Source organism: Cygnus olor, chromosome 18 (genome assembly GCF_009769625.2).
Source record: "Cygnus olor isolate bCygOlo1 chromosome 18, bCygOlo1.pri.v2, whole genome shotgun sequence".
NCBI classification, from domain to species: Eukaryota; Metazoa; Chordata; class Aves; order Anseriformes; family Anatidae; genus Cygnus; species Cygnus olor.
In genome coordinates, this window is record NC_049186.1 from 889,236 (window position 1) to 915,414 (window position 26,179).

The following is a 26,179-nucleotide window of genomic DNA, read 5'->3' on the forward strand; positions in this document are numbered from 1 at the left end:
GGTTGACCAACATTTCTAAGACAATAGAAAGAAGAAAATTAATCACAGAACTCTTGTTTTTAAAAGTAAATGGAATTAAGGAAAATGTTCTCTGCCAAAATCTGATCTAGTAAGAGTAAGAGTGAAAGGAAAAATAGAGGGAATGTCATGGGAAATGCTACTTTGTGACACTGCTTTTTCCCAGCAAAGATAACCTTGGGTACAGCCTCTGATCAAACCCACATTGTCTTAACAAGGTACCGCTGCATTCATCAGCTGCGTTTGTAAGGGCTGGAACAAAACCCTGCCAGCAGAGCCGAGAAAAGTAACCAAGGAGCAGCAGCATCACTCAGGATTTTGTAGGTGGCTCGTGAATCTTCAGAGCCCTGAGCCATCTCACTGGTCAGCAGCAGTAGTTACGCTTTGCATTAGCACTTTGGTTGGCTGTCAGCCATGGCTACCAGAAGGCCTGCAAGCTGTATTAACCAGAGAATATCTTTCTTTAAGCAACCTTTGTGATGGCAACACCAGCTCTCCCCATATATATGTATTCACAGTGTTGGTGCAGACCAGCCTGTGCATCCTCTACACATTAACAAATCTGTATTTCTTACAAATGTGTATAATCATAACCTTGGTTAGCAACACTGATATCTCAGCAGTGGACTTAATCCTCTGCTTTTGTTACATTGTTCTCACAGCTTTTGAAGATGTTTTTTTTTTATGTCAGCAACCTGACCATGGCTGGCAACACCTCTTGCACTTGACAGCATTAAAACTATTATATTAAAACTTTTATATATATATATATATATATTATATATATATATATATTATTTATATATATATATATATATATATATATATAAACTATTATATTAAAACTATAATAGTGGAAAACTATTTCTGTACCAGGATTCCATCTGAGTAAGGGGAGTCTCATCCTGCACCCATTGCCACCAGGCTCTGGCCAGCCCTTGTGTGCAGTCAACAAGGCACTCGCTGTTTGGAAGGGGTCAGTGGACGAGATCAATGCTACAGCAGTAGCAGAGTGCTTGAAGAGGGAACAGCCATCCCCACTGAGTCCATCCCCAGCACCCAAACCCCTAGCATGAACACCACAGTGCCCTGACACTGAGCTCTTGTCCTGCTGGAGATGCTGACACCAACCCGCTGCCGGCAGCCTGATGCCACCACCCTGGGTTACTCCACACAATACGACAGCTCCCGTTTAGGTCTGGTTAACTCCAGATGAGTAACTTGATAGAAGACAGCTTAAACACCTGCCTGGCCTACAACTCAGGCCAAGTGAAGGTGTTTCCACTTAGCAAGATTCTGCCACTTTGCTCCAGAGCCCTGAGGGAACTAAGCCTTCATTCAGGTTCATGGTCTTCATGAGGAAGGGCAGCCTCTTCCAGTGCAAAACTCATGAAGGGTCATGGCTCCAGCACAGGGATCTCTTTGGGGGTGGCAGGACCCCATGTGTACCAGCAGCTGTTGCAAAGGACATTCTTCCAAATGTACAGGATGCTCAGCAGCTGAGGACCGGGACCTTGAGTGCACCTGGAGGATCTGGAACAGGATGGAGGGCACCGGTGTGACCTGTGCTGTGGAGCTCAGCTATGGCACTGTATCACTACATCAGCTACTACATCACTGCTCGCCCTGGCCCTGGGGAGGTGCAGCGCTGGCTGAACAGGAGGTAGCTGCAGGAGGGACCTGCAGCCATCACAGAAAGCCCAGAGGGGCGGTGATGTCCTGTTCCCCTTTGTGGATTACAGTCCCTGCAAAGAGGACAGTGATGTTAGCTTACACCTTCCAGACTCTCAGCAGAGCAAAGGTTTTTCAAAGTGTCTCAACCATCACTCCTGTGTCCCACAGCAACTCTAGCAGGAAAAAATGCCTCTGGGAACCCTGGGAGACAGCCCCGGTGTTTCCCTCCCATTTTAGATGGAGCACCCTATCCTGCCATGGCCTTGCTGTGGTCCCTGGAAATTGCCACAAGAAAGCCACACTGTTCCCTCCCGCAGCGTGAGCAGCCGCCGTCACCTACCCAGTGAGGGCCCCTGGAGAGGGGGGCTGCAGCCCGGCAGCACGGCCATCCCCATGGGGATGGGTGCTGGGCAGGACTGGCCGCCCGGCACAGACCCTGCCTCCTGGGTGATTCAGGAACTAGCTGTGATGAGCTCAGTTCCAGGGAAAGGCCTGAGGCTTTTGAAAACAAGAAATGCAGCTCAGGCAGCTCCAAACTGCCTAGCTCCACCTCATTTGGGGAAAAGTGAGAAGAGGGGGATATCTGAAATAATGAGTTTTCTGACTATTTATTCAAAACATAACAACAGATAAACTCCAATCACATGTTGCATTCAAATATTGGAATATTTATTCCAAATATGGTCCTGTTGCAATTGTATGATAAACATGAAAGCGAGAGTGCGGTTATTTATGTCCTGCCTTCAGCTTCTCAATAGCATGTTTAAGTTTAGGGTATTTATGCTCTTTCATCCAGCTGTCTGACTTTATCAATTCGTATACAGCTTGGGAGAGGCAACCATGCCAGGAGCAGAGCAAGCCCCAGCAGACCTTGATAGGACAGGCTTCCCTCATGGAAAGCACATTATGTCCCTCCTGCTTCTCTCCTGGCCCCCGCGGAGCAGTACTGGCAGAAACAGTTGTATTACATAGTCCCCTGGCAAGGAGGGAGAGCCTTTCTCCCTGGCTGGGGCTGAAGGAGCTTCCAATATCATTTAAATGAAACAATAACTCAATGGTAGCGAGTGAGGGTTATTTGGGGTGCTCCAAGAAGGCACATACTGTGCCCGGGAGCAATGGAAAAATAGGCAAAGGGAAGTTTTGACTGAACAGTCAAAAAAAACTCTTGGCAGGACCTCCTGTACTGCGGAGCCACCTCTTGCATGGCAGGATGGATGCCCTCCTTAACTGCTGATCTGGACTTGGATTCACACTTACTGGTGTGTTATTATGTTTACCATCATGCTCTGCTGTGCTCTGGCTGTGGACCAAAACCGTCAAGAGTCCTGAGGAAGGGCTGGTCTGGAGCTGCACCCAGCACAGATATTCTCCTTGGCAATGGTTGGGTTCGAATGACCACCATTAGAGAATGGGGCCAAGGGGTACACGTCCCTCTGATACAAGACACTTGAGGGCATCTGGGTTGGGTGATGGAGACCAGACAAGCCACTATCACCTGAACTGAATGCAAACCCAAGAAGGAAAATGCACCCTCTGCTCCATCCTGATGTTGGATGAGGACCTCAGAAACCCTCCAATGACTCTAACCTAATCTGACTTGTAGGCTGCAACACTGTGATTCTGTGCCCTGCCACAGGCCGGGATCTCTTTGCAAATTAGTTTCCAAAAGGAAATTTAGTAGTAGAAGGACTACCAGGGATCAAATACAGTGTTGTGAAGACAAGAGATGTTCCTCCTGACTTGCCAAGCAACAGTGACATGCCAGTAACCGGATATTACAGGGACAATCCAACTTCTTCTAAGATCCATCAACCTGCAGCAACAGGTCCAGCAGACAGAAGCAAGAACACTGAATGCCACAAGTAATGGTAGATAAATTCCAGCAGAGTCAGCTTGTGCATGCTGTGTGCATGCACCCATACACCCAGTGCTCCCAAATCTCCTGATATCACTGCCCCTCGCCCCCAAATTAAAGACATATTAAATCAGTTCTTCCAAGTTTTTTCTTATGATCTACAGAAAGCTCCTTAGAAGCTCAGCCTCCTCTTACCTTTCCAGAGCAGACTACACAGCCTGTACTTATCCCTCATGCAGGCTGCAGTAGATGCAGAAGATACAAAACTTCCAAAAGAAAGGCAGACAAACAGTTCAAGTGCCTACATCGCACTTGAAAAGTAGTGTTGGATAATGAGCTTTGTCACAGGAGACTTCTTATCCACACAAATGTAAAACATGCTCAAAACTCATGTGGTTTGTGCATTTACAGCACACAGTTTCTCCTTCACCTTTAATGTGTAGTTTTCATAACTCATTAGATACATCTTTGATCTTGAATGATGTCAACCCAAAAACATGAAGAGGGAATTGTGGAATGCTCTGACATTTCTCTGCTGCCCCTCAGGCTTTGTGTCTCCTCTATATTCTGTGTCATGTTAAACAGGTACATTGTCCTCAGGCAGGACACTTTCTGCCTCTCCATTTCTCCTGCCTTTGTTTGCAGCTTTTCTGTCTTCACAGCATCCTCTGAAGTGAGGTGACTGTTCCATCCTAGGTGACATTATGCCAGCCATTTATACAAGCCTGTTGGAGGACAAGGTAAGTAAGCCCATTTTTGGTTGCTTCTGACCACAGTTTCACACTGATCTTCTGTTTGAACTTAGCACAGAGAATTCCTTGGAGTGTGCAACACTTTGCATTACCCACTCAAAAATTCACTTGTCAGACTGACCCAGATTTAGCTAGGTTCCTTCCAGTCTTGACTGAAGTCTTGTACTTTTCCAGCCCATGTAATAGTTTCTACTTCACTGTGTGAAGCCATTAGTGTATTATTTAATATTAATATCTATTGTTCTCTATTGTGGATGTCTCTTTATTCTTCTCATCTGAATTTTTTTTATTATTATTATTTTATTTTATTTTTTCAGGCAGAAATAAAATGATGAATGAAGAGATGGCTTTATTATTATTTTATGAGTATATGTTCAGAACACTGTAACACAAAGCAAAGAGGCACATTCTGTGATGCACGAAAAGGGTGCCTACCCTCTTGAACCATGGGTCATGCAGAGGAGGTGGGCTGAGGAAAGACAACCAGGCTTCCAGGACAGCAAATATAACAAGTCCAGCCTGGAATCCAGACCATAACACAGTTTTGTACAAAGTCTGTTCTGGATGGGCAGAGTGAAAGGTGATCTGACTGCGCTGTTTTGAGGGGGACAGACAAGTAGAATCCCACTTGCAGCAGTTTCTTAGATGCACAGATAACTGCATTCACACCACCCAGTTATGGCCCAGGCCTGAATGTGCAAGTCTCAGAGCTGTGCCTGCAGGCTGAAGATTTTTCTGCATTCACCCAGCAGAACCTCACCGCTTGGCAGAAACCAGCTTCTTCCACATCCACCAATGAAAGTGCCACTCTGTTACTGAGTACTCCTGCCCAGGCATCTCATAAGTCACAGCAAAGGCAAAGGGATTGTACAGGCGTCTCTGAGGCTGGGATTTAAACCAAGCATCACAAAGTCCTGCACGTCTGTTGTTACTGATGGTGGCATCTCATCTGGAAGGAGCCCAGCGTGTTTCCTGCAGCCTGGACTGCTATGGTGCCAGCTAGAGAAGACGGCTGTGTTTGTCAGCTGAGACTGTTGAGTATGGGATCTGCTCCTCTATCCTTTCTTCCCACAGTTGTGCTAATCCTTGTGATCTCTTTACCACTGCTTCCTCAAGCCCTGTGCTGGGAAAGGACAGTGGACAGCCCTCTTTGGCTGAGCTAAAATCAAGGCTGGAGGCAAGGAGATAAAACCAGTTCTCCCACTGTGCTGTACTCAGCAGAACTAATTGAGGGGCCTATTAAGAAACAATATGCAGCAATATCCACATTATTATAAGTCACTTGTGCAGGCCAGAACCACATTTAAAAACATCTTCCAGTTCTTTTGCCACTCAATTTATTTCCAGTATAGGGAAAATGAGCAACAGGAGAAGCTAAGGATTTGCTGATTGCTTCAGATTACTCAATAAAATCTCTGATTAGCTACCCTCCATCTCTGTGATCTCAAGGCAATGCTGACATGGAGGATAAGCAGAGGGAATGCTGCACATAAGGGGGTAACCAGATCTATTTATTCAAGAGAGCATCAAGTTTTCTGTGCTGCTGCTAAAAGACACTGCTCATACAGGTCTTTACAGCCCTGATCTAGTAGAGGATCCCAAACCCTCTGAGTACCATTTATCCACAGCATTCCCAGTTACCTGAAACACCATGGCTTTCAGGAAAATAGCTCACTAGGATCTCAAACAACTTGGAGATGGCATTTTGCTTTGGTATATGAGAACCGAGGCTTCAAATCTGGTAAAGATGAAGCTGGAAGCTACTGGAAGCAGTAGCTTAAAGACAAGGCTGAGGTGTATTGATAGCCCAAGTGTGAGATTACAGGGGGCTGAGCAAGGCACCAAGCACCCTGCAGAGAGCGGATCCTGCTTCTGCAGGGCAGACACTGGAACCACCAAGGGATTTCTGAGGTCAAACAGGACAAATGCACGTGAGAGATGGCCAAGGTCATGTTGTGCTGCAGGAAGCAGATGTTTTGACATGGGGCTATGTAGGGCAGGCTGATGTCCCAGTGGTGGCCTCTCTGCAACCTGAGGAATGAGATAACAGCTGCAGAGACATGCACCAGAAATGCTTCCTCAGCGTCTCTGGCTACTGCCTACGGAAACACAGAGATGGAGTAGCAAGCTGGCTTGTGCTCGGGCAAGCTACCAGGAGACAGTCATGTAATTGGTCTGTGCAGGAGGAGCAGCAGGGTTTAGAGATAAAGAAGAGTTATGCATACAGTTAAAAATAATGAATGGGCCTCACCTAGGAAGAAGAGCAGGCAGAGAATGAAATAGGAGTTTGCAATCATATGGCACCAGAAAGAGGAAACAGGGTTCTGGCATCAGCCATGAATCTGTTAGAAAGGCTTGTACCAAGGCCAGCAGTGATCCCAGCATCCCAGCAGTGCTCATTGCTGCCTTGCAGTCCTGGGTGATGACACCACTGGTGGGCAGAAGCGCGGCTGGACCATGGCAGTGCACAGCAAAGTAACCCCTTCCCCTGCCAACAGCAAGCTCAGACCATGAAGACCCATTCCCAGAGGAGCAGAGACACAATGCAGAACTGCTACTTCCACGGTGTGCTGCAAGAGCACAAAGGTGCAGAGCAGTCTCATTCACCAAGCAGAATGAAGGCTTAGGTTGCAGGAGGACCTTGGTGCCACAAGCAGGTGGAAAGTACTTTATCAGAAAGGACCCTGGTGCAGGCTGTGCATCAAAACTTCTTAGGAGACCTTCCAGGGAGAGCAGCACCAGGATGTGACATTTGACAGTGAAGCAATGATAGAAAAAATTGTAAGTGCTTGAAAGTAGCAAGTCCTTCAGGAGAGCAGGTGGTTGTACTGCAACAGCCTGGTGGGTAAAGCTGTGAGAAATTGGAGGAAACTAAAAGAAGAAAAACATAGGTTGAGATCAAGGAAGGTAAAAAATGTTACCCTTGTAGGGGATGAGGGCTGCAGGAGATGAGGCTATAAGTACAGTGATTAGGCTGCCAGTACTATTTCCAGCCTGAGCCAGTCACCTGAGTTCATCCCTACAGACACTGGAGTCTCTCCTTGGGCAGGTGTAAAAAGCAGTCCAAGACCTCTCCTTCTATAAGCACTTCTTTTATTCCAACAGCTCTGAAGGGTGCTCAGAGAGACTGGTCAAGACTGAGATGGCAGACCAATAGCTAACTAAGTGAGGTGTGGTGAATCCCAGACAGAAATCCAGCAGCAGCCTCTGGGAACGGTTGCCTGCAGGCCAGGAGAGGATTTGGCCCTTCTCATTTCATTTGCAAGTCTGGAGCAAGGAGACAAATATTTACTGGGATGTTTATTTGAGAACAAGTTGGTGGGAAGAAGAGCATGGCTGATATCAAAGGAATGCTCATTCGTGTCACAGCCTTTGAAAACAGTGTTTATGATTAATTCATCTTTCTATGACCAGCACTATCCATAGCATGTTTGTTATTTATTTTTTCATTTATTACCCTTTTCTGTGTTCATCAGAGTGATTTATAACATGTAATGAACCGAAGATCATTAGTGCGTGACTGAAGAACTGGTACAAGCTTATCTGCAGGACATTGCTCGGCAAAGCACCAAATTCTCTTCTGAATTTATTTTTCTCCATCAATGCATCATCTACGATGTGGTGTTTTCTTGAGCCTGGTCATTCCAAAGATGTTATTTCCCTTTGGGAGGCCCTGGTTGTTCGAATGTTCAGCAGTTGACAGCTGTCTGGAACACACTACAAAAGGATTAAAGCCAACATTTCTATCTTTTCATCTTTCTAGCCTTAGACTGAATCAGGCACGGGTTGCTACTTGTTGCTGCTATTCATGACATCGCTGGTGTTGCTGTGACCTTTTCTCTGTTACGGTCTTATCTGATGTTTGCAGGACTTTGTATAATTGAGGGGTTTATGTATAACAATGCTTCTGTGTCATTTTCTCTCTGTTTCTGGAGGAATTTACCACTGACGAAAGGTGCTGCAGAAATGACAGCATAGCATGAGATCCTCCGGGCAGCCGTTAGGCAGGTACCACATGGAGCAGCCCCACTCGGCGCTGCGCTGAGCAGGCTGCCTCAGCTCTGGGCAGAGGACAACCACAGTCCATCGTGGGAGTCTGAGGAGCGGGAGGCAGAGCTGTGGTAGCAGGCAAAACCAGAACGACTCTTCTTGCTCCAGAGCTGTTCTCACCCAGCAGAGCCTGGGGCAGCACAGCAAAAAACAGAACGTGAGCTCAGCACCGGCCAGATGCAGTGTGTTTCTATGGCCTAGCGGCCGTAACAAAGCCCTATCCTACCAAGGCTATCAGCTGCAGGCAGGACCATCTTCTGCACTAGCAGTATTAAATCTCTTACCCACAGAGTTCAAGGCAATGGATGTTGCTGTCGCATCCCCTTTGCCCATTCACATTATCACTCAAAGCCCACTGGTGACATGTCCCGGTGCTTTCAGCTGTTTGCTCCTGCTGAATGGCAGCTCTGCTTAGTGTTTGCACAGACCAGGAGAGGTCTCCTGCGTGAGCCACACATCCATGCAGATCACAGTGATGCTGGTAGACATGGGTGAGAATCCACACTTCTGGACGAGGTTTTTTCATTGGTAGCTCAGTGCCAGCTGCAGACCTAGTGGAGAGAGAAGAGAGAGGCTCCACAGCCGTGCGGTGCTCATATCCGGCCGATGGAGCGGGCACTGCCCACCTACCTATGCACGACATGGGTCTCACTCTGTTCTCAGCACACCTCAGAACAAGTCTAGCAGCATTTTTAATTTCAAAGATGTCACAAAGCCTATGAACAGCTCCAAGCTTTGGAGGATACTTGGTGTTGCTCCCATGTAAGCACCTGAAACAGCAACTCCATTTCTCATACCTCTTAGCTTAAAACACAAATCTTTGAGAAGGTTGCCAAAATTTATAAGCTGCAAGTTCTAGAACTGTGAGATCTAATGCTTCTTTCTGCCTGCCACTGGCTGCAGCACCACACAGCATTTGAGTTATATTGTAAAATTTTGAAGGCTTTATCACATTTTATTTAGAAAAATAAAACTGTCTTTAGGAAAAGTGACCAAAACATCCCTTTCAGAGGTCATATTCCCAGCACTCAGGGTAATATATGTGTTTTGTTTTAAGATAAGTCAAACAGAACCCCTCTCACTGGGGCAGGGCACACACTCTGCACCAAAGGAGGTGAAGAAGCATTTCCACCCTGCCACTGCAAGGCATTGCTGGAAAGCAATGAATTCCTCAAGGAAATCATGTGAGTATAGGACTCCGATGAAGAGAAGTAGGCATGATCTGGTAGGAAGTTTTACTGACTGCAAAGTCCTCCCTTTATGAAACTAAAAAGGTTTTAAAATGGAGCAGCCCTTCTATGATGCCCTCTCCAGACGGCTGCTGTAGCAGCACCCCTGAAATATAACAGAGAAAAGAATCACAGAGCCGCAGGTCTGGCAGCAGGAAGGGACCTTCAGGACCTGCCATCCAAACTCTTCCACAAAGAGGGACTATTAGCAAAGCCAGGTCAGGTCAGCCATGGTTTGTCTAGCTGAGTCCTCGTGACTTCCAGGGATGGAGATCCCACAGGCCCGCTCGGTGATCCATTCCAGTGCTGTGTTTTCCTCTTGTTTGAGCTTTTCCTGACATCCAGTCTAAACTTCCCACCACAAGTGGCTTTTAGCACTTGCAATCTTGTCTCCCTCTGCACAGCCACCTCTGTAGCTGCCCTTCATATAGTTGCTGGCTTCAGTTAGATTCCTTCTGAGCCTCGCTCTCACCAGATGAAAGAAACCCAGCTCCTTTCACCTTGCTTCACAGGTCACCCGCTCAAGCTTTCTTCTGCATTGCCTCCACTTTCTCACACACACTGTCAGCTCAGGGGCATGACAGAGAGCACAGTCCTCCTGGTGTGGTCTCACATGTGGTGAGCACAGACAGGAACATTCCTCAGTTTGCTGCCCATGCTCTTCCTCTGCAGGTGCTTTGCCTTGTTCATAACGAGGGTGTACCACTGGGTCATATTCATACCGCTGTCCTCCACAAAGCCCCAGGTCCTTTTCAGCAGGGCTGCACAGCCCATCAGTTATGAGCTTGGACAGAGGAAGTAAGTCAGAAAAGCTCTTTCTGTAGCCTGTTTTTAGCTCTGCAAAACTGAGGTAAAAGACAGCACAACAGCAAAAGAGCTGTTCAGGATAGAGCTCCATTTCCTAGGCTTCCTAGACATAGGAGGTAACCAGCCCAGGAAATGTCTCTGCACCCTGGCTGTGCTGTAAGATGGCACAGCCTTTAACTCCATCTATGACCAGCAGAAGGGGAGCATAAGGACAGCCCTTCTGGTGACCACAGACCATCTAGTCAAGGATCCAGTCTTTGGTACTGGTCAACAGCAGATGCATATGGGTGGAGGTGAGAACAGGGCAAGCACATAAGAACACCTTCTTAGATCATGGCCCTCAACTCCCAGCAATGCATCTCAGGAGTTATCATGGGAGCTCTAGGTTTCTCTTGTATGGTATTAGCAATAATTGTATCTGATACACCAGGCACGAGTACTCTAATTGACGCTGGTTGAAATTTTAAGCAGATGAGCAGACCCTCTTTAGGCCTACCTCCGTGATCAGTGGGGTAGTGGGATCAGTGACTCAGTGGGAAAAATGAACACTTACCACACTGAAACTGCTATCTCAGCACACTGAGTAGCACCAATATGCCTGAACTTGGGGGCATCTTACAGTGGAGAGGAAGAGGATTGCTGCCCCATAGAATCAGTGTTTAGCAGCACACTCAGGGGGACCCTGCGGCACCCCATATTCTGCTATGGCCTCCCCTCTGCGCAGAAGCTCAGATGTCCCAGTGCTGCTAGCACCTGCTGCGGTGGCAAGGGATGCAGATCTCTGTTCCACACATTTGAGCCTGCATACTGGGAGGACTGGCTGCTACCTAGGCAGGATGTGATCTGTGCCAGACAGTGCGGGAAGCTGGTTAAGGGCAGAAAGAATGGAAAATGTTTGCTGCTGTTTCTGTTTAACTTTAGGAACTGATCCAGCTAAGATAATAACAGAAGAGTTCACTTTGCCATGTCAAATATGCAGGTACTTTGCAGTATTAAGAGCTGATGCCCTGTTCTTATAAAACTGGCCCCTGCTGATTATGGGAAGACAAAGTTGCCCATAAACAACGTTTTATTTCTTATTTAATGCAAATTCTTGGGCAAAATGAGTCAATCAATTTTTCATAAAGTATAAAACAGAGATAAGTGCTTGGGATCATGTGTGAGTCCCTGTCAAACAGAACCGATAAGTCCGTGATGCAGTACAGAGAGTGCTTTGCAAGAATTGTCCAAGTGACCTTTTCATTAGTTTTCCTTAAGCAGTTAATCTCTTTCTTTTTTTTTTTTTTTTTTTTTTTCCCCAGGATACAGACTATTTTAAGACTCATTACATCATACATGCATTTTAAATATTAACTTTTCTTCCATGTCATGCCTAGGAGGATTGTTTTTAACACAGTTCTACCTGTCTTGCTGAGTTTTCTGTCAGAAAACTGTGTTTTCCAGCAGTCAGAGTTAAGAAGCTTCCAGGCAAAAACTGAAAGTGCTTGTTTGCAGCAAGAGTGTGATGGCTGAGGGGCAGGATGTGAAACCCAGTGATTTAGGAAACGCTGCCAGGCCAGAAGCAGGGATTGGACCTCTCCAAAGGCAGCCATGTGATGGCAAGGGAACTACAGGGCCAATGCGTGGAGGCATTTACTGCCTGTGTGTGGGGTACCATAAACGGGAGAAATGCAGGCCTGAGCCAGTGCTTCTCAGCAGGGCTCCAGCTTCTACAGAAAAATACTTGAAAATGATTTAGAGAAAAAAAACGTGTTTCAAAAGTGTCACTGGCGTATTCTTGTTTCTGGCTTGTAAATCATTTCAAGATCCCTGTGCCACTTAAAAAAAAAAAAAAAAAAAAAAAAAAAAAGAGGTACCAGCTGCTACCTGCCAAAGAAGACCAGAGCCTTTAAACAAAGACATTCCTGGCCCTCGGATCGCCCTCCCAATGGGTGTACAAAATGCCTTGACAACACCTCTGGTGTATTCCTATTACCCCTGTATTTGGATTCACTGATCTCATTATGACAGAGTCCCTGGTACAGAGAGCAGCTTTGCATGGAGTTCACACTTTATTATTAGACACAGCTGAAAGAACAATAATAAATCAACTTCATCCTTTCAGAGTTAAGGGTAAAACAGAGATCACGATATTTATAAGCAAGGCTACAAAGGATAAAGCAATAACATGTTTTGTTAATATCCAGCAGTAACATGTACTGCTAAGTCCTGGAAGCCAGCACTCAACAAACTTCACCTCTACAAAGCGCGCTCACTTTTCTTTGCAGAGGAAAGTTCCCACCAGGCTGTCCCTCACCTTGCAAAATCACAGCTGCCCTCTGCAGTGGGGATCATCTCTGGCTTTCCAGCTCCTTGCTCAAAAGATCACTGTGCTGCTGCAGCAGATGACCCTGGGGAACAAGGCAGCTGGTCATCACCAGGACCAGGATGACCTCTCAAACCTGGAAGCACAGGCTGAGGATGGAAGCTCTTATCTTCATCTTGGGCACACTTTCTGCCTCTCTTCAACCAAACTTGCTGTGGGAGAGGGCATATTGGAAACTCTCCACTACCAAATGAATATATTTTGTGCAAATTAGAAAATGTGACTCTGTGAGAGCAATCCACTCAGAATACCTGGGCTTGCTTTGACCAAAGTCCTTTTCCCTAGACCTTCTGGAGGTCTAGACCTAGTGGAACAATTAACCTGGCATGGCCCTATCCAAAACGATCATCCAGCTGCAGTGATCCCAGCCCCCAGTCTAGTATGAACCCAAAGCAAGGAGTCAGGGCCCTGAGACCACGTGTGAAACAAGGAGAAAAACAAGTCAGTGTTGCCTGTTTAGTTTGGCCCAGTCTCATGTGATTTATTCTGGTGTCTCTGCCACATCAGTGGAACTCTTGAGGCCTCTTTTGTCTGGTTCTCAAGCATCAAGGATTGGGAACCTGCCACCTGGAATACCCCCAAGCATAGATCTCACCATCTCAAGGACCAGAGCAGGGCAGATCTGCTCCAGAGAGGTTTTTTCACCTTCACATGGTGACACCACAATTTCCCTTTCCTCCTCCAGGGCAGGAGAAGAGGACAGCTGGAAAAATCATTCACATGTCCATTCCCTCTGCATGCCTAGTGATTCAAGATGAGAAGAGGGATTGAAGGAGTCAGTCAATGTCTGACTACAGATAACTGGAGACAACTTCCTGCAGTGCCCACCTGCTAGAAGAGTCTTGGTGGTTGAGACAGAAAACAGACAAGCAGAAAGGAAGAGGAACCTGCAAAGGAAGAGGAACCTGCCTGCTCCTGTGTAGCCTTGATTAGCTCCTTAGATCTAGTTACTGACTTAGATGTGCTCCAGGAGGTGGGCAAGTGGGGCAGGAGGCTGGTCTGGAAAGCTGGGGGTGAAATGAACCTTCCCCCAAGCTCAGAGGAAAATCCGCTAGAGCTGAGACTTCCTGTGTCCCTGTCACTCCTGGCCATGGCTGGCATTATGAAACGCTTTAGCTGACCAAGCTGCACTGTAGCCATGTGCCCTGCAAAGCCAGAACAAGGGATGAAAACATTTCTAGATATTTCTAGAATCATGAATTTCTGCCCTTTTTTTGGGGGGGGGCAAAACTTGCAATATTTTCCTTCCAATATTTTCCTTCCTTCTTATTTGGAACAGACTTTATTTATTTATTTATTTTATGTTCATATTATGCAAACAATTTTTGTCGTTAAAACAGCACTTATTCTGATAGTCCACCTCTCTTTCCCTTGCTGTTACTTCCCATGAAGACTTTTAGGAATATCTACACCCTGGACCATTATTTGGACAGGATTTTTATTCTGGGCTTCTGTTACAATTTTTAAAGGAATTTTCCTTTCCAGCAATGGTTTTCACACCTTTCCATTTTATTAGTTTTCAGCTAAAGGCATTCCTTTTCCTGGGTTTCAGATGAGAGTTTCAGTCCACAACCATAATAAAACATGACAGGATTTACAGAAGTAAGGAAAGCCACTCCCTGTGCCGGTCTGTGCTCAGTGCTGGCTGTCACACAGCAAATCCTATTCAGTCCAGGAGTGCTTACACCAGAACCGCTCCCGCAGCGATTTAGTCAACATGCGGAGGGAGTGTAACTTAGGGGCACTACAAAAACAGAAATGCTTTCTGCACATGCAGCAAGTCAGCTGAGAGTTATCTCCAGCTAAAGAGCCAAATACTTTTGTAGCTACTTGATGAATTGTTAGCAAGCTGAACTTTCTCGATGGCTCCAGAACCAGCTTGCCAGCTCGCCCAGCCAGCACCTCATAGGACCTGATGCTCGTTGTGTCCCAGAGCATAGCCCTATCACTAAACCTATACGACACACCAGGAACATATGGACACGATCTCATACAGACTGTTGTGGCTGCTGCAAACACATGAAATGTAAATTGTGAAAGTGAAATTGCAAGGAGAGCTAATCTCCACATTGTATTAGACAAAATACCAGCGTGCATGCAGATAAGCACCAAGTGTGAAGTGTCCAGCGGGAGGAGGTTTCACATTCCGCCTGACTCAATGGAGCCTTAAAATAGCACTTCCCACTGCAATATTTTAAACAAAGACATCCAAGGGATTATTAATACCATGAGACTGAAAGCAGTTTTATATATTCCAACACAGACAAGCAGAAAGGGAGTTTCACATGTTTAAGCCATGGATGGGTGAAGGCAGCCACTGCAGGCAGTTCTGCCCCTCCTGAATGCCTGTACTGGGGAAAAAAACAGCCTGGCTTGCAGCTCCCTGCATGTGCCTGTGGCATCTGCCAGCCTTTCTGCAGACCAAGCAGAGGAGGAAGGGGACACAATGCTGAAACAGTCATGTTGCTGCTCCCAGCGCAATGAAAAAAAGTGGTTTGGCTCTCAGGGAGGACAAGAGAGTGCATCAGGGTGGATGCTGCTGTCACACGCATAGGTGGCCCGGAGAGGTTGTGGAGTCTCCTTCCTTGGAAATAATTCAAAAGCTGCCTGGATGTGCTCCTGGGCAACCCGCTCAGGGTGTCCTTGCTGGACCAGACGACCTCCAGAGATGCCTTCAGCCTCAACCCCTCTGTGATTCTGTGAAGCAAGCAGGGACCGGAGGTCCAGCTTGGAGACTCCCTGCAGCAGACATCCCCAGGCTGGGCAACATACCCTCCTCTTTCGAGGGGGTGTGTGGCCTGCGCAGTAGATGCTCTGGTCCTCTCTGCCTGCACTCCTGCTGCCGGCCCCTGGAGCTGCTGCACGCCCTGCACACAGGCACGCCTGCTGGCCGGGGTTGGGCGCAGCATGCTCTGGTAGAGCCCTCGTCTCTGCAGCCACCCCCTTCCCTGTGCTCTTTCTCGAAGGGCAGGGCAAATTTGGCAGCAGAGTCCTCGCTATGTTTTACCTGTTCGTCATTGTCTCTGACCACATTCCTACCATTCCCTGGGGCTCCAGAGCCTCAGTTGCCATCAACATGCATTTTTTTTTTTCTCTGTAGACCTTTATCCGGGTCTTGTGAGAAAGAAGAGCAGAGGAGGAGCAGCTGAGGAGAAGCCTGAGCAGCTCTGAGCACAGAAAAAACAACTTCCTGCTGTTTTTTTTTTTTTTTCCTGTTGCAGAGTGCTGTACAGAGCACACAGAGCCCTTATCAAACTGAGAAGCCCAAGAAATGTCTCAGCTTTCTGTATTTCTACCTCTGCATTCCTACACGTCACAGACAACACCAAACGGGAATGTTCATTTGCAACGTGCTGAATGAAATGCCTTGAAGCACCCAAGTACCAATTCCACCACAGAGGGAACTGCCCTCCGGTGGGTGCTGTCGGACCTGTCGCTGGCCCCCCAGGCACCCGGGGTACCTCACTGTGTGGAGCTGGGCATGTCTTGCTGGTGGTGTTGCACCCTCCTCCTGGGCTGCACAGCCATGGGACACCAGCCTCTGCCCAGCTTGCAACAGTTCAATCTGGAGTCTCCCAGTGGGAAACAGCCAGAAGCACATCTGCAATGTCAAAGGATCACAGGGACTATGAAAAAACTGATACTCAACAAAAATGACCCACAATATCCACAGTGTGCTACGTCCTCAGTGCTCGCAAGGTAGGAGAAAGGAAACTAGAGGGACTTCATGAATGTCCTGAACCAAACAGGCTGTTTTACAAGAAACAGGCTTGTAAGACTGAGCTGTGAATTCAAGAAGCAGAAAGGTCCCTTGCTTCTCTGTTTTCCCAATCCCATTAAGCTGACTTTGCTACAACGTCAAATCAAATCAAATTTGGTCTTGTTCTTCCAACACAGTTAAGTCATTCTCTGTCCCTGTGTCTGCCTTTCCCTTCTGCTGTAGACGGAAAAACAGCAGTCAAGGAAAGGGAAAGGGTGCAGGTTAAAAATACTTGCCAGAAATTTAAAAAACGTTTTGTGTGTGTGTATTCCAAGCTCCAAATCTGTGTAGAAATATAAGCCAGATAACTGTTGCAACATGATGTCCTTCAAGCCTGAATATTAATTATGTCCATCATTATTCAGTAATTTTTGCACTTACAAAACTTCAAGCAGTTCAATTTTAGTAAAAAGAAATATTTTTGAGTGAACTGAGATAACGCTTAACAGACTAGAGACAGGATTCTTCATGTTCCACTCCACAGTAATTAACAACTAATTCACTGACCAAGAAGGAACTAATATACCAAGGCATGGACCTGAATGAGCCTTTCTTAACTAGCATTTTTTGCTAATTTCTTGCAGCGCATGTACGATAAGAGTGCACCTGACATAAACTCTGCACCCGGTCAACAGCACAGCAGTGGCAGAATGACAGCAGCAGCATGGCATCTTGCAAAATGTGTGGCGAAGCAGGAATTTATATGGGCTAAAAGCTTTCCTGCAGACTGCTTCTTCTCAGCAAAACTAACTGAGAATTGCATGGTGTGGGTGCTTCTGCAGTCTCTTCTGATTTTACTTCTGTTGCTTAAGTCTGTACTGCAGATACAGAGGCAGTGAGGGCTCTCTCCCTTATCCTCAGTGTAACTATGCCATGGGGTCCCTGCCCCTACCCAAAGTGTGGCTGCCTGGATGCCAATGTGTTTTCAGGGCCCTAAATACTTGATTCAGTTGGATTTTAAGTACCAACTCCTAATGAAATACATAGAAATGAAATACATTGATGGAAAACTGACAAGGACCATGATTGTTAAGGACTGTCAGATGTTAATTTGATGCAGGTACATCACACTAGGTCACAGATACACTGGTTACTGTCACAAAAATCAGTGAAGTTTCTGCCCTGTGGGTTATTTGTTCTTGTTCTTAAATATGCAGTGTTTGGGGTGAGGAGTTTGGACCTGCAGTTCTGGTTCTTGTTAACATCTCATCTGAAAATACGAATAACAAGGATGTATAATTATTTTTTTCACAGAAAAATATTGTTGTCAAGTTAAAATATAGGACAGAATATCCTTTAAAACATTAAGGATAGTGTTGCAAACAGACAAGCAGAAAGAAATTTATCATAAACACATTGAAACAAAACTGTGTAACTCTCTCTGTTGCCTCTGTCTGCATAGATGCTGATAGATTTAATGATACCTGTTGCCTTTGGTCACTGCCTGGTGCACAGCTTGTGAAGTGCTGGGCTGACCTGCCCAGCATGCAGGCACTGCAAGAACATCATTTGGTGGCTGATCTTCCACAACGCACACTTTTTCCAGCCTGGATTCCTGATAGTGAGCACACTCCTGGGACACAGTCCAAATCCAGGCAGAGTGAAATCCTAAACTGTCCGTGAGACAGCATTTGCAGAGCAACCAACTTACAGAAACCCCAGCGAGGTGTTTCCAAAGCAAACATCTTCTATGCAGTGATAGGATCTGAGCTGGAGTTTTTGCTGTAGACAACCTTTGTTGTTTTCCTTATGGCAAGTACTAATGAACTCAATGGTAAAATATGGCATTTCCCAAACAGCAAGTCTCCTCCCCGAGATGCACCATCTCTGGTATGGGCCTGTCATCAAGCCTTCGCCTTTAATCACTCAACACATGTTTTCAATCCGCATGTTCATGTGGTTTCATTTGTCGGACCAAAATGCCCTTTAGGTTGGAGCACACTGTAGGACATTGTCCAGGCAGGTTATTCTTAGCAACAAGTGAATTTACAAAGAAAAAGCAGGTCTGTGGTTCAGCCTTTGCTTTTATTGCCTGCACCACTCCCATCCTATTCTCCAGTCCCCTCCCACTCCAGCCGATATTGTCAGCTGCCTGCTTTGCTCTGTGCTTTATATATGTTACTACAAAATGACCATGAGACCTTCAAACACTGCTTTTTTTGGGCCTGAAAATTCCTTTTCTGACTCTTTCTTCTACACCTATCACCATGAGATTTAACAAGATCACATCTCAGCAAGCCCCTGGCACATCCAGCAGAAGTGGACTGTGGATAAAAAAGGCAGTGAATGGTACATGGCCTCCTGCCTTCAGCTAGAATATACTTGGTCTGCTCAATGCGCTCTGATTGGCCATGCATTGGCCCTAAAAGCTGCTAAAGGAGATATAAACCTCTCCATAAATAAACGCAGCAGAAGCCTGGAGTTCTCAGCAGCCACATGGTATGCTATGGTGTAACAGACCTGTCAACCCAGGTAGCTAAGGCCTGGTTCTACTATTACAAACCAGGGATCTGCATTTCATAGTGCTGTTTATTTATTAGGCAATAGAAAGCTAGTTCTCTTGAGGCAATTACAAAGTAAAGATTGCTGTGTCAAAGCACTCTCAGAAAACAGCCTCAATGAGAGCTATATCCACACTAAATCTTTCCCTTCTATTACTTTCCCTTGGGACACTGCATTTCTGAGATTTAACTGTGTGCTCAGGTTCACATTATTGCTCCGAGCTCTGCATCCTCCCTGTCAGATCCTCCATAGGATTTAACCCACTGCATCTCCTGAGCAGGAGGTGATCTTGAAGCTCACATCCCCACAGAGAAAATAGTTTGAGTCTGTCTGACAAATTACTGGTAAGACAGTTGTTTCATAATGGCTATGGTTTCTAATTGCTCTGTGCTGATCACAGATATCAACCATATTTTCCAAAAGGATGTTTAAGCCTATATATGGTCAGAATATCTTTGGGCTAGCATATTTGTTTTGTTTTGCTAGAATCAGATAGCTAAGGCCCATCACTGACTCCAGAGGGGTGAAGAAAGAACACTGTAGAGGGTAATATTTCTGAAATTATGGAGCCTATGAATTTGAATGCAAGGTAGTTATGTCTCCTTCTTCAGGAACAAATGTTGGGAAGAAGGATACAAGTGAGAAACACCCCCAGAAAGATCAGAGACCATAACAATGCAGAAGAGGCCTTGGGCAGCTTTTAAAGAAACCTAAAAGATGAATTAGGGGAAGTTGCCTACTTCAGTATTGGTAGGAAAAATATTTCCTACAATCTCCTTTGCCTGTATCATTGGTTACAGGATCATTTGGATCTCAGTCAAGGATGGATGTCTTCTAGCACGTGGGGAGTTAATATACATTGGCTACATCAGCTTAGCTGTAACCAGTCCTTTCCTTCACAAAAGTGCTATTAATTATGACTTGAATTATGATGGTATAAGTCACACCAAGAGCAGTTTGCAGTTCTGTGTCGTTGTTGTTAAGGGGAGACTGAAGAAGCTGGCTTATTTGTGTAGAGAAAAGAAATCGCAAAAGTGATTGAATCGTGCATTGTGGTCACCTGCTTGTGCCCATCCAAGCCAGCCCCTTGCTGGCAGCTGCCTGCCCCTGGTCTTTCCAGTTGCCTATGCAGCCAGCAGGGTTTAGACCTGTTGCTTACTCCACAGGGTGGTCTCAGCCAAGCTGTGCATTTCCAGTGATCAACAGCACCTTTCAAAGGCACCATGGGGACATTTAGGAGCAGAGTCTCCCATTCAGATGCAGCAAGGGAAGGAAAAAATGAGATCGTCTCCTCTGTGTTGTGTGTTGTGTTTCTCAAGGGGTGAAAGAGTAGGGCTACTGGGGAGCAATGGCTCAGCAATGAATAGACCCTACGTCAGTCAGAGGTCCTGGACCTCCTCTGGCAACTGAGATCCACAACGTCCATGCACTGCTATAGCTAACTTGAACAAGGCAGAACTGCCTGGGGTCTCTGGGGACCCTATATATTATTTCCAAGTGGAAGGTACCTTCCAGGTGAGACTTGGCAGGTTCCCAATGGTCACAGACATTTAATAGCATGATTAAGAAAGGACAGGTAGGTGGGAGAAGCAGCTATTTCTCTTCAGTGTACATATCCCTTCTTGGAAGATTTTGCTTTGTTCTTGGTGTACTTATGTGAGGAATATGATATGTTTTTTTTAACCTACTTGCACCATTTTATTCTTGAGTTTTTCAAAGATGACTGACAGCAGGCACTGTTGCAATGGCTGTGTATTTCAAGGTGGTTTTCAGGTATCAAGCCAAACATATTGTTACCCTGAAGGAATCATAACTCTGATATAGTTTAAACTCCTCACTGCTGATTTACATAAGCAGAAGTACCTATTAAAGAATGAAAGGCTATTTGTATTGTTTAAACTAATAATCTGCCACAACTCTCCATTGCTGAATGAAAACCTGAATCAGTCCATCTTGGAAACACAATATATACTGTCAGAATAAATATTTCTCTTTACTAAACAGGACTCAGAGTGCACGTATGCAAACAAATGTCTCTCTGAAGTAAATCCCTAAATATACATATTGTCATAGCATTACATCAAACCACAGTGATATAAAGCTTTCTCTGAACTGTCTCTGACATTAAAAAATGGAATAAAGGATTTGTTCCCTGTTTGTTAAGAAATTTTGCATAAGGACACATAATCCCATCCTATTATTTTCTGAGTTGTGATTACGCGTAGCAGTCTTTACATAATGATGTTCAGCTCCATGTTTGATGAAAGCTGAAATGTAACATTGCATAAGAATATAGCAAACTATGGATCCCAAAACACCAGTCCATACACTGCATACCTCTATCTATGAATTGCCCATAGCTGCATAGTTTGCCAGGGAAGGCCAAAAGAAAGTGAAGATATTGAGATGCTTTTGACTATGTATTAAAAGCACCAGGAAGTTCTTATTTCAAAAGCCAACAATTCAGCCCATTTCCCGGTGGAATGTCTGAACTGTTTTTGAATAGTAACTGACTAGTGGAGTCTCTCACTATTGAACTGAAATCTTTAGGCCAACCATTGCTAGAGTGCTGTGATCTGCTGCACAGAATAACTATCAAAAGCCATAACTCTAGGAAATAACTATCAAAAGCCGTAACTCTAGAAAGTAATTCAGGCAGAAGTAGTGCTGTTCTGTTGTTTTCTCAGCCTAAGACTTTAATGTGACACACCCTAAATGTTGTTGAAAACGCTCTGTCCCAAAACTTTGTTGCATTGCCTGTGTCCCAGAGAAGATCCCACAGCAGCCTCTGACTCCCTTCTGTGCTCTTCCCTCTTTTGGTCTCCGATGACACTGCAATAAAAAGATGCCCTGCAAAGATTATGTCCTTGGTTCCTCAGGAATAGGTGCATCACCTGATGCACCAGATCCAATAGCATGTGCACTACAGCCCTCTCCAGAGAGACACTCCTGAACATTCTTTGGACCAGAGAAAATGCTTCTTCAGGCATCTCTTCTGATGGTCCCCTTACAAGCCCTGCCAGATTCTGTGCTGGCTTTAGCAAAGATGTAGAGAGGCATACTCTGAGGAGGTCCTTCTTTTCAGAGGGATTTCTTTAGCCTTTTGGGTTGCTTGCTCAGATAGACTAAGAACTAGAAGAGTCCCTTCTTCTCTGGCTTTTGAGGATCTACTGCCACATTGTTAATCACAGTGGCAGCACACCAACTAGGTTATGGCTTATGCCAAAACAACGTTAGCTTGGAATAAAACATGTCTCTTGTCCCACTAGTCCACAGAGGCTTCTGAACAGGTTCCTGAAGGAACTTGTGCATAAACAACACTTTGGTTTCATTTCTTTGTTGTGTTTTACACAAGGGGAGAAATTCATTTTTACATGTCAGAAATTCGGATTGGCAGATGCATTGCAGTAACCTCATTTTACAGAAAAAATCTAGGGACAGAGACAGAAAATGATTTCTCCACTATGCTGCATGTACATGAACCAAATGAAAGATCTGAGAACAGCATCCTTAACTTTCTAAAATAAAGAAAATTTAATGTTTTGTTTAGGGAGAAGTTTTTTTTGTTTGTTTGTTTGTTTTTTTCTGAAGTAAACAGAAGCCACAGAATGTCCCAACACTGCCCGTTCTGTCCTCAGCCCCCAGGATCCTTCCAGCAGCCGCTGTCTGTTGGGCCAATGCAGTCAGTTGGGCCAATAACTCTGAAGATGGCTTATGGAAGGGGTCATTTTAATGTCATTTTTTCATGCTCCATGTGAAACCAAAGTAACACATTTTTTTGCTTTGTATTGCACAATGGCCTTAGTCACATACCAGCAAATTTTCCCCAGCAGTTCTTACAGTTTGAGATATACGAAAATACATATACACAGAGATGCAGACATAATGAAACCAGAGCCTCTCCATACCATAATGAATCTTCCTCTGGCGACAGACTGGGGAAAGGAACATGAGAAGGAGATCAAACCACCTATCATTGCTATTAGTAACTTCATACAGCTAGCAGTGTCCCATGCCATATAGACATGCACACACAGAACGAAGCCCCCAGGAGGAATGTTTTATCTCCAAAAGGGAGCTTGTTTCTATCCGTGTTTCTGTAAAGTGGCTTTTACACTTGACAGACTTCTTGCCAGCAACTCTTGCACATCCAGCTGCAGCTTGCTGCCCAGAGGGCCTGCTGGAGACTGTCTCCACAATGCTTGCTGCTCCTGTCTATAAATAACATTTCAGATGCCCAGGCCACACAGTCATGCTGCAGGAAAGGTCAGGAATAACCGTCACTGCCCAAAGGGATCACTCTCTGCCCCATTGCTGAGGCTTGTTATTTGGGCTGCAGCCAACACTCTGGGCCTTATCATGCCAGGATCACACTGGGAATTTTCTGACAAAACAATTTTATTGGAAAACGCTGATTCATAGACATCAAAATGTTTCATGGAAATGCACCAGTTTTTATTAATTTACAAGGAAACCCAGACGTTATTTTGATGCATTAGTGACTGATAGGCTGCCAGGGTATCCCATGACTCCCAGTGTCTCTGCTTAGAAGGCAGCTGTGTCCTCTACTGCTTCAAGCACAAGAGCCCAACCTCAGCAAAGTCCTCTGATGGCCTTGCTTGAGTATAGCTCCTGACAACCCTTAAATCACAGCATGAGGTGGGGTTGTGGGGGTTTTGTGCTCCATGGAGGAGCCCTGAGGGCCAGCAGGTACTCAGGGACTGTAAGTTGTCATTGCCTTTCCTCTTTGGAAAGCAGGACAAATTATCTGGTTTCTTTCTAGAAATATGGACAAATATATATATATATATATATATATATTTCCAAAATGGCGATAATACATTTTTCCTAACACAGCCTTCCCACTCTGGGCAAATCATCTTTATCACATCAGGGCATTCCTGGAGCAGGAGCCAGGCTGCACTGCTCAGCCTGCCCCAGCATCCCTATCTGCAGCCTACCTCCATGCCTCTTGGTATGCTCCCAGACACCATGAATTCATGACCACAGTGAGTCACAGACACAACCATCGGGCCCACTGCACTGCTTCAAGGCCAGATGGGACTAGTGTATCTATGAACAAAGGTTACCCAGAATTTCCCTGTCAGCAACTTCTCAAGTTCCTTGATTGCCCTTCTCCAAGTGGGAAGAAGATCCCTGTGCTGCAGAACAACCTTGCCTTGCCTTGCCTCACCTCACCCCCCACAGGGCTTCACTTGCCCTGAGAGCAGGAGGCAGGTGCCAGACAAAGGCCTTTTCCCTGCAGCTCAGACAGAACGGTTTCACCAAAGCCAAATGAGCACACCCTCACTTAATTCACAGGTGACATGAAATGGGGGAGAGTGCTTGATTCACCAGAGGGTCATGCTGTCATGCATGAGAATCTCATGAAGTTCAACAAGGAGAAGTGCAAAGTCCTGCATCTGGGCAGGAACAACCCCAGGCACCAGGACATGCTGGGGGCACCCCACTGGAAAGCAGATCAGCAGGAAAGGACCCAGGAGTCATGGTCACCAAGCTGAACATGAGTCAGCAATGTGCTCTTGCTGCTTAGGAGGTGAAGGGTATTCTTGGCTGTATTAGGCAAAGTATTGCCAGAAGGTAAAGGTTCTGGGCCCCGAATACAAGAGGGACATGAACATACTGGAGAGAGTCCAGTAGAAGGCCACCAAGATGATCAAGGGACACGAGCACCTCTCTTATGCAGAGCGGCTGAGAGTGCTGGGACCATTCAGCCTGAAGAAGAGGAGGCTCAGGGGTATCTAACCAATGTGTATAAATATCTGAAGGGAGGGTGCAAAGAAGATGGAGCCAGGCTCTTGTCAGTGGTGCCCAGTGCCAGGACAAGAGGCAATGGGCACAAACTGGAACACAAGAGGTTGCATGTGAATATCAAGAGGCACTTCTTTGCTGTGGGGGTGACAGAACACTCCAATGTGTTGCTCGGAGAGGTTGTGGAGTCTCTGTCCTTGGAGATCTTCAAAAGCCCTGGGATATGGTTCTGTGCACCATGCTCTAAATGTCCCTGCTAGAGCGGGGGTTGGACCAGAAGTACCCAGAGGTCTCTTCCAACCTAGACCATTCAGTGATTCTGTGAAATACCCAATGTGATGCAGTACAGAAGTTAAATGTTTATATTCCCTGCCCTGTTCCTCCCTGGACCTGGAGTATGAGATATACTGGGAGTTCTCTGTGAAAAGAGGCAGATAATAAATTTGTGCTGATGTTCAATTTCAGTAATTGAAGATGGTGAATGAGCAGAAAGTATCATGAATTTAATAAAATCTTTGCTGGCCTGGAGTACAATGAATGACACTGGCCTCTGCTGGGGACTAGTTGAGGGCTCCCCTCTCCTCTTCGGGAGAGCTATTGTGGAAGCATCCCTCGTCTTTGCACCAAGAAATCTTTTTCATCCCTACTCTAAATACTGGGGACCCTTCTCCCCAGAAATCAGAGTGAACCTTTCCCCCCGTGCAATTTTTCAAGCAATGCTGCACCAAGGAGAACACATCACCGTCATGAAAGATGCTGGAGAGCAGCCCTGCAGAAAGGGATCTGGGGTTTCTGATCAATGGCAAGCTGAATATGAGCCAGCAGTGTGCCCTGGCAGCCAAAAGGACCAGCTGCACCCTGGGGTGCCTTAGGCATGGCACTGCTGGCCAGTCAAGGGAGGGGATTGTTTTGGTCTGCTCTACCTGGTGTGGCCTCACCCTGAGTACAGTGTGCACTTTTGGGTGCCACAATATAAGGACAAAAAACTATTGGAGGGCATCCAAAGGAGGGCTACAAAGACGGTGAAGGGTCTAGAGGGGAAAACGTATGAGGAGCAGCTGAGGTCCCTGGGTTTGTTCAGCCCAGAGCAGAGCAGGTCGAGGGGAGGCCTCATGGCGGCCTGCAGCTCCCCCACAGGGAGTGGAGGGGCAGGTGCTGAGCTCTGCTCTAGGGACTGCGGCAGGACCCGAGGGAACGACATGGAGACGGGACAGGGGAGGGTCAGGCTGGGGGTTAGGGAAAGGTTCTGCACCCAGAGGGTGGTCGGGCACTGGGACAGGTTCCCCAGGGATACGGTCACAGCTCCAAGCCTAGCGGAGTTCAAAAAGCATTTGGACAACATTCTGAGATATTTTGGGTGGTCCAGTGTGGAGCCAGCAATTGGACTTCATGATC

The 26,179-nt window shown here is 46.1% G+C and overlaps 1 protein-coding gene across 18 annotated transcripts in view; it reads right to left on the reverse strand.

The window, feature by feature from the left end:
* MYOCD (myocardin) overlaps window positions 1-26,179 on the reverse strand; it is a 255,320-nt gene that overhangs the window by 68,884 nt on the left and 160,257 nt on the right. For 2 of the 18 annotated variants that reach the window (XM_040530210.1, XM_040530198.1), the window contains exon 1: window positions 17,935-18,223. The exons of 13 other annotated variants lie outside the window; for them this stretch is intronic. In XM_040530210.1, coding sequence (XP_040386144.1) covers window positions 17,935-17,997 — 63 coding nt within the window. In that variant the 5' untranslated portion in view covers window positions 17,998-18,223. Of the gene's footprint in view, window positions 1-17,934; window positions 18,224-26,179 lie in introns of those variants that run through there. 3 more of the 18 variants (XM_040530217.1, XM_040530205.1, XM_040530204.1) reach the window with 2 other exon arrangements.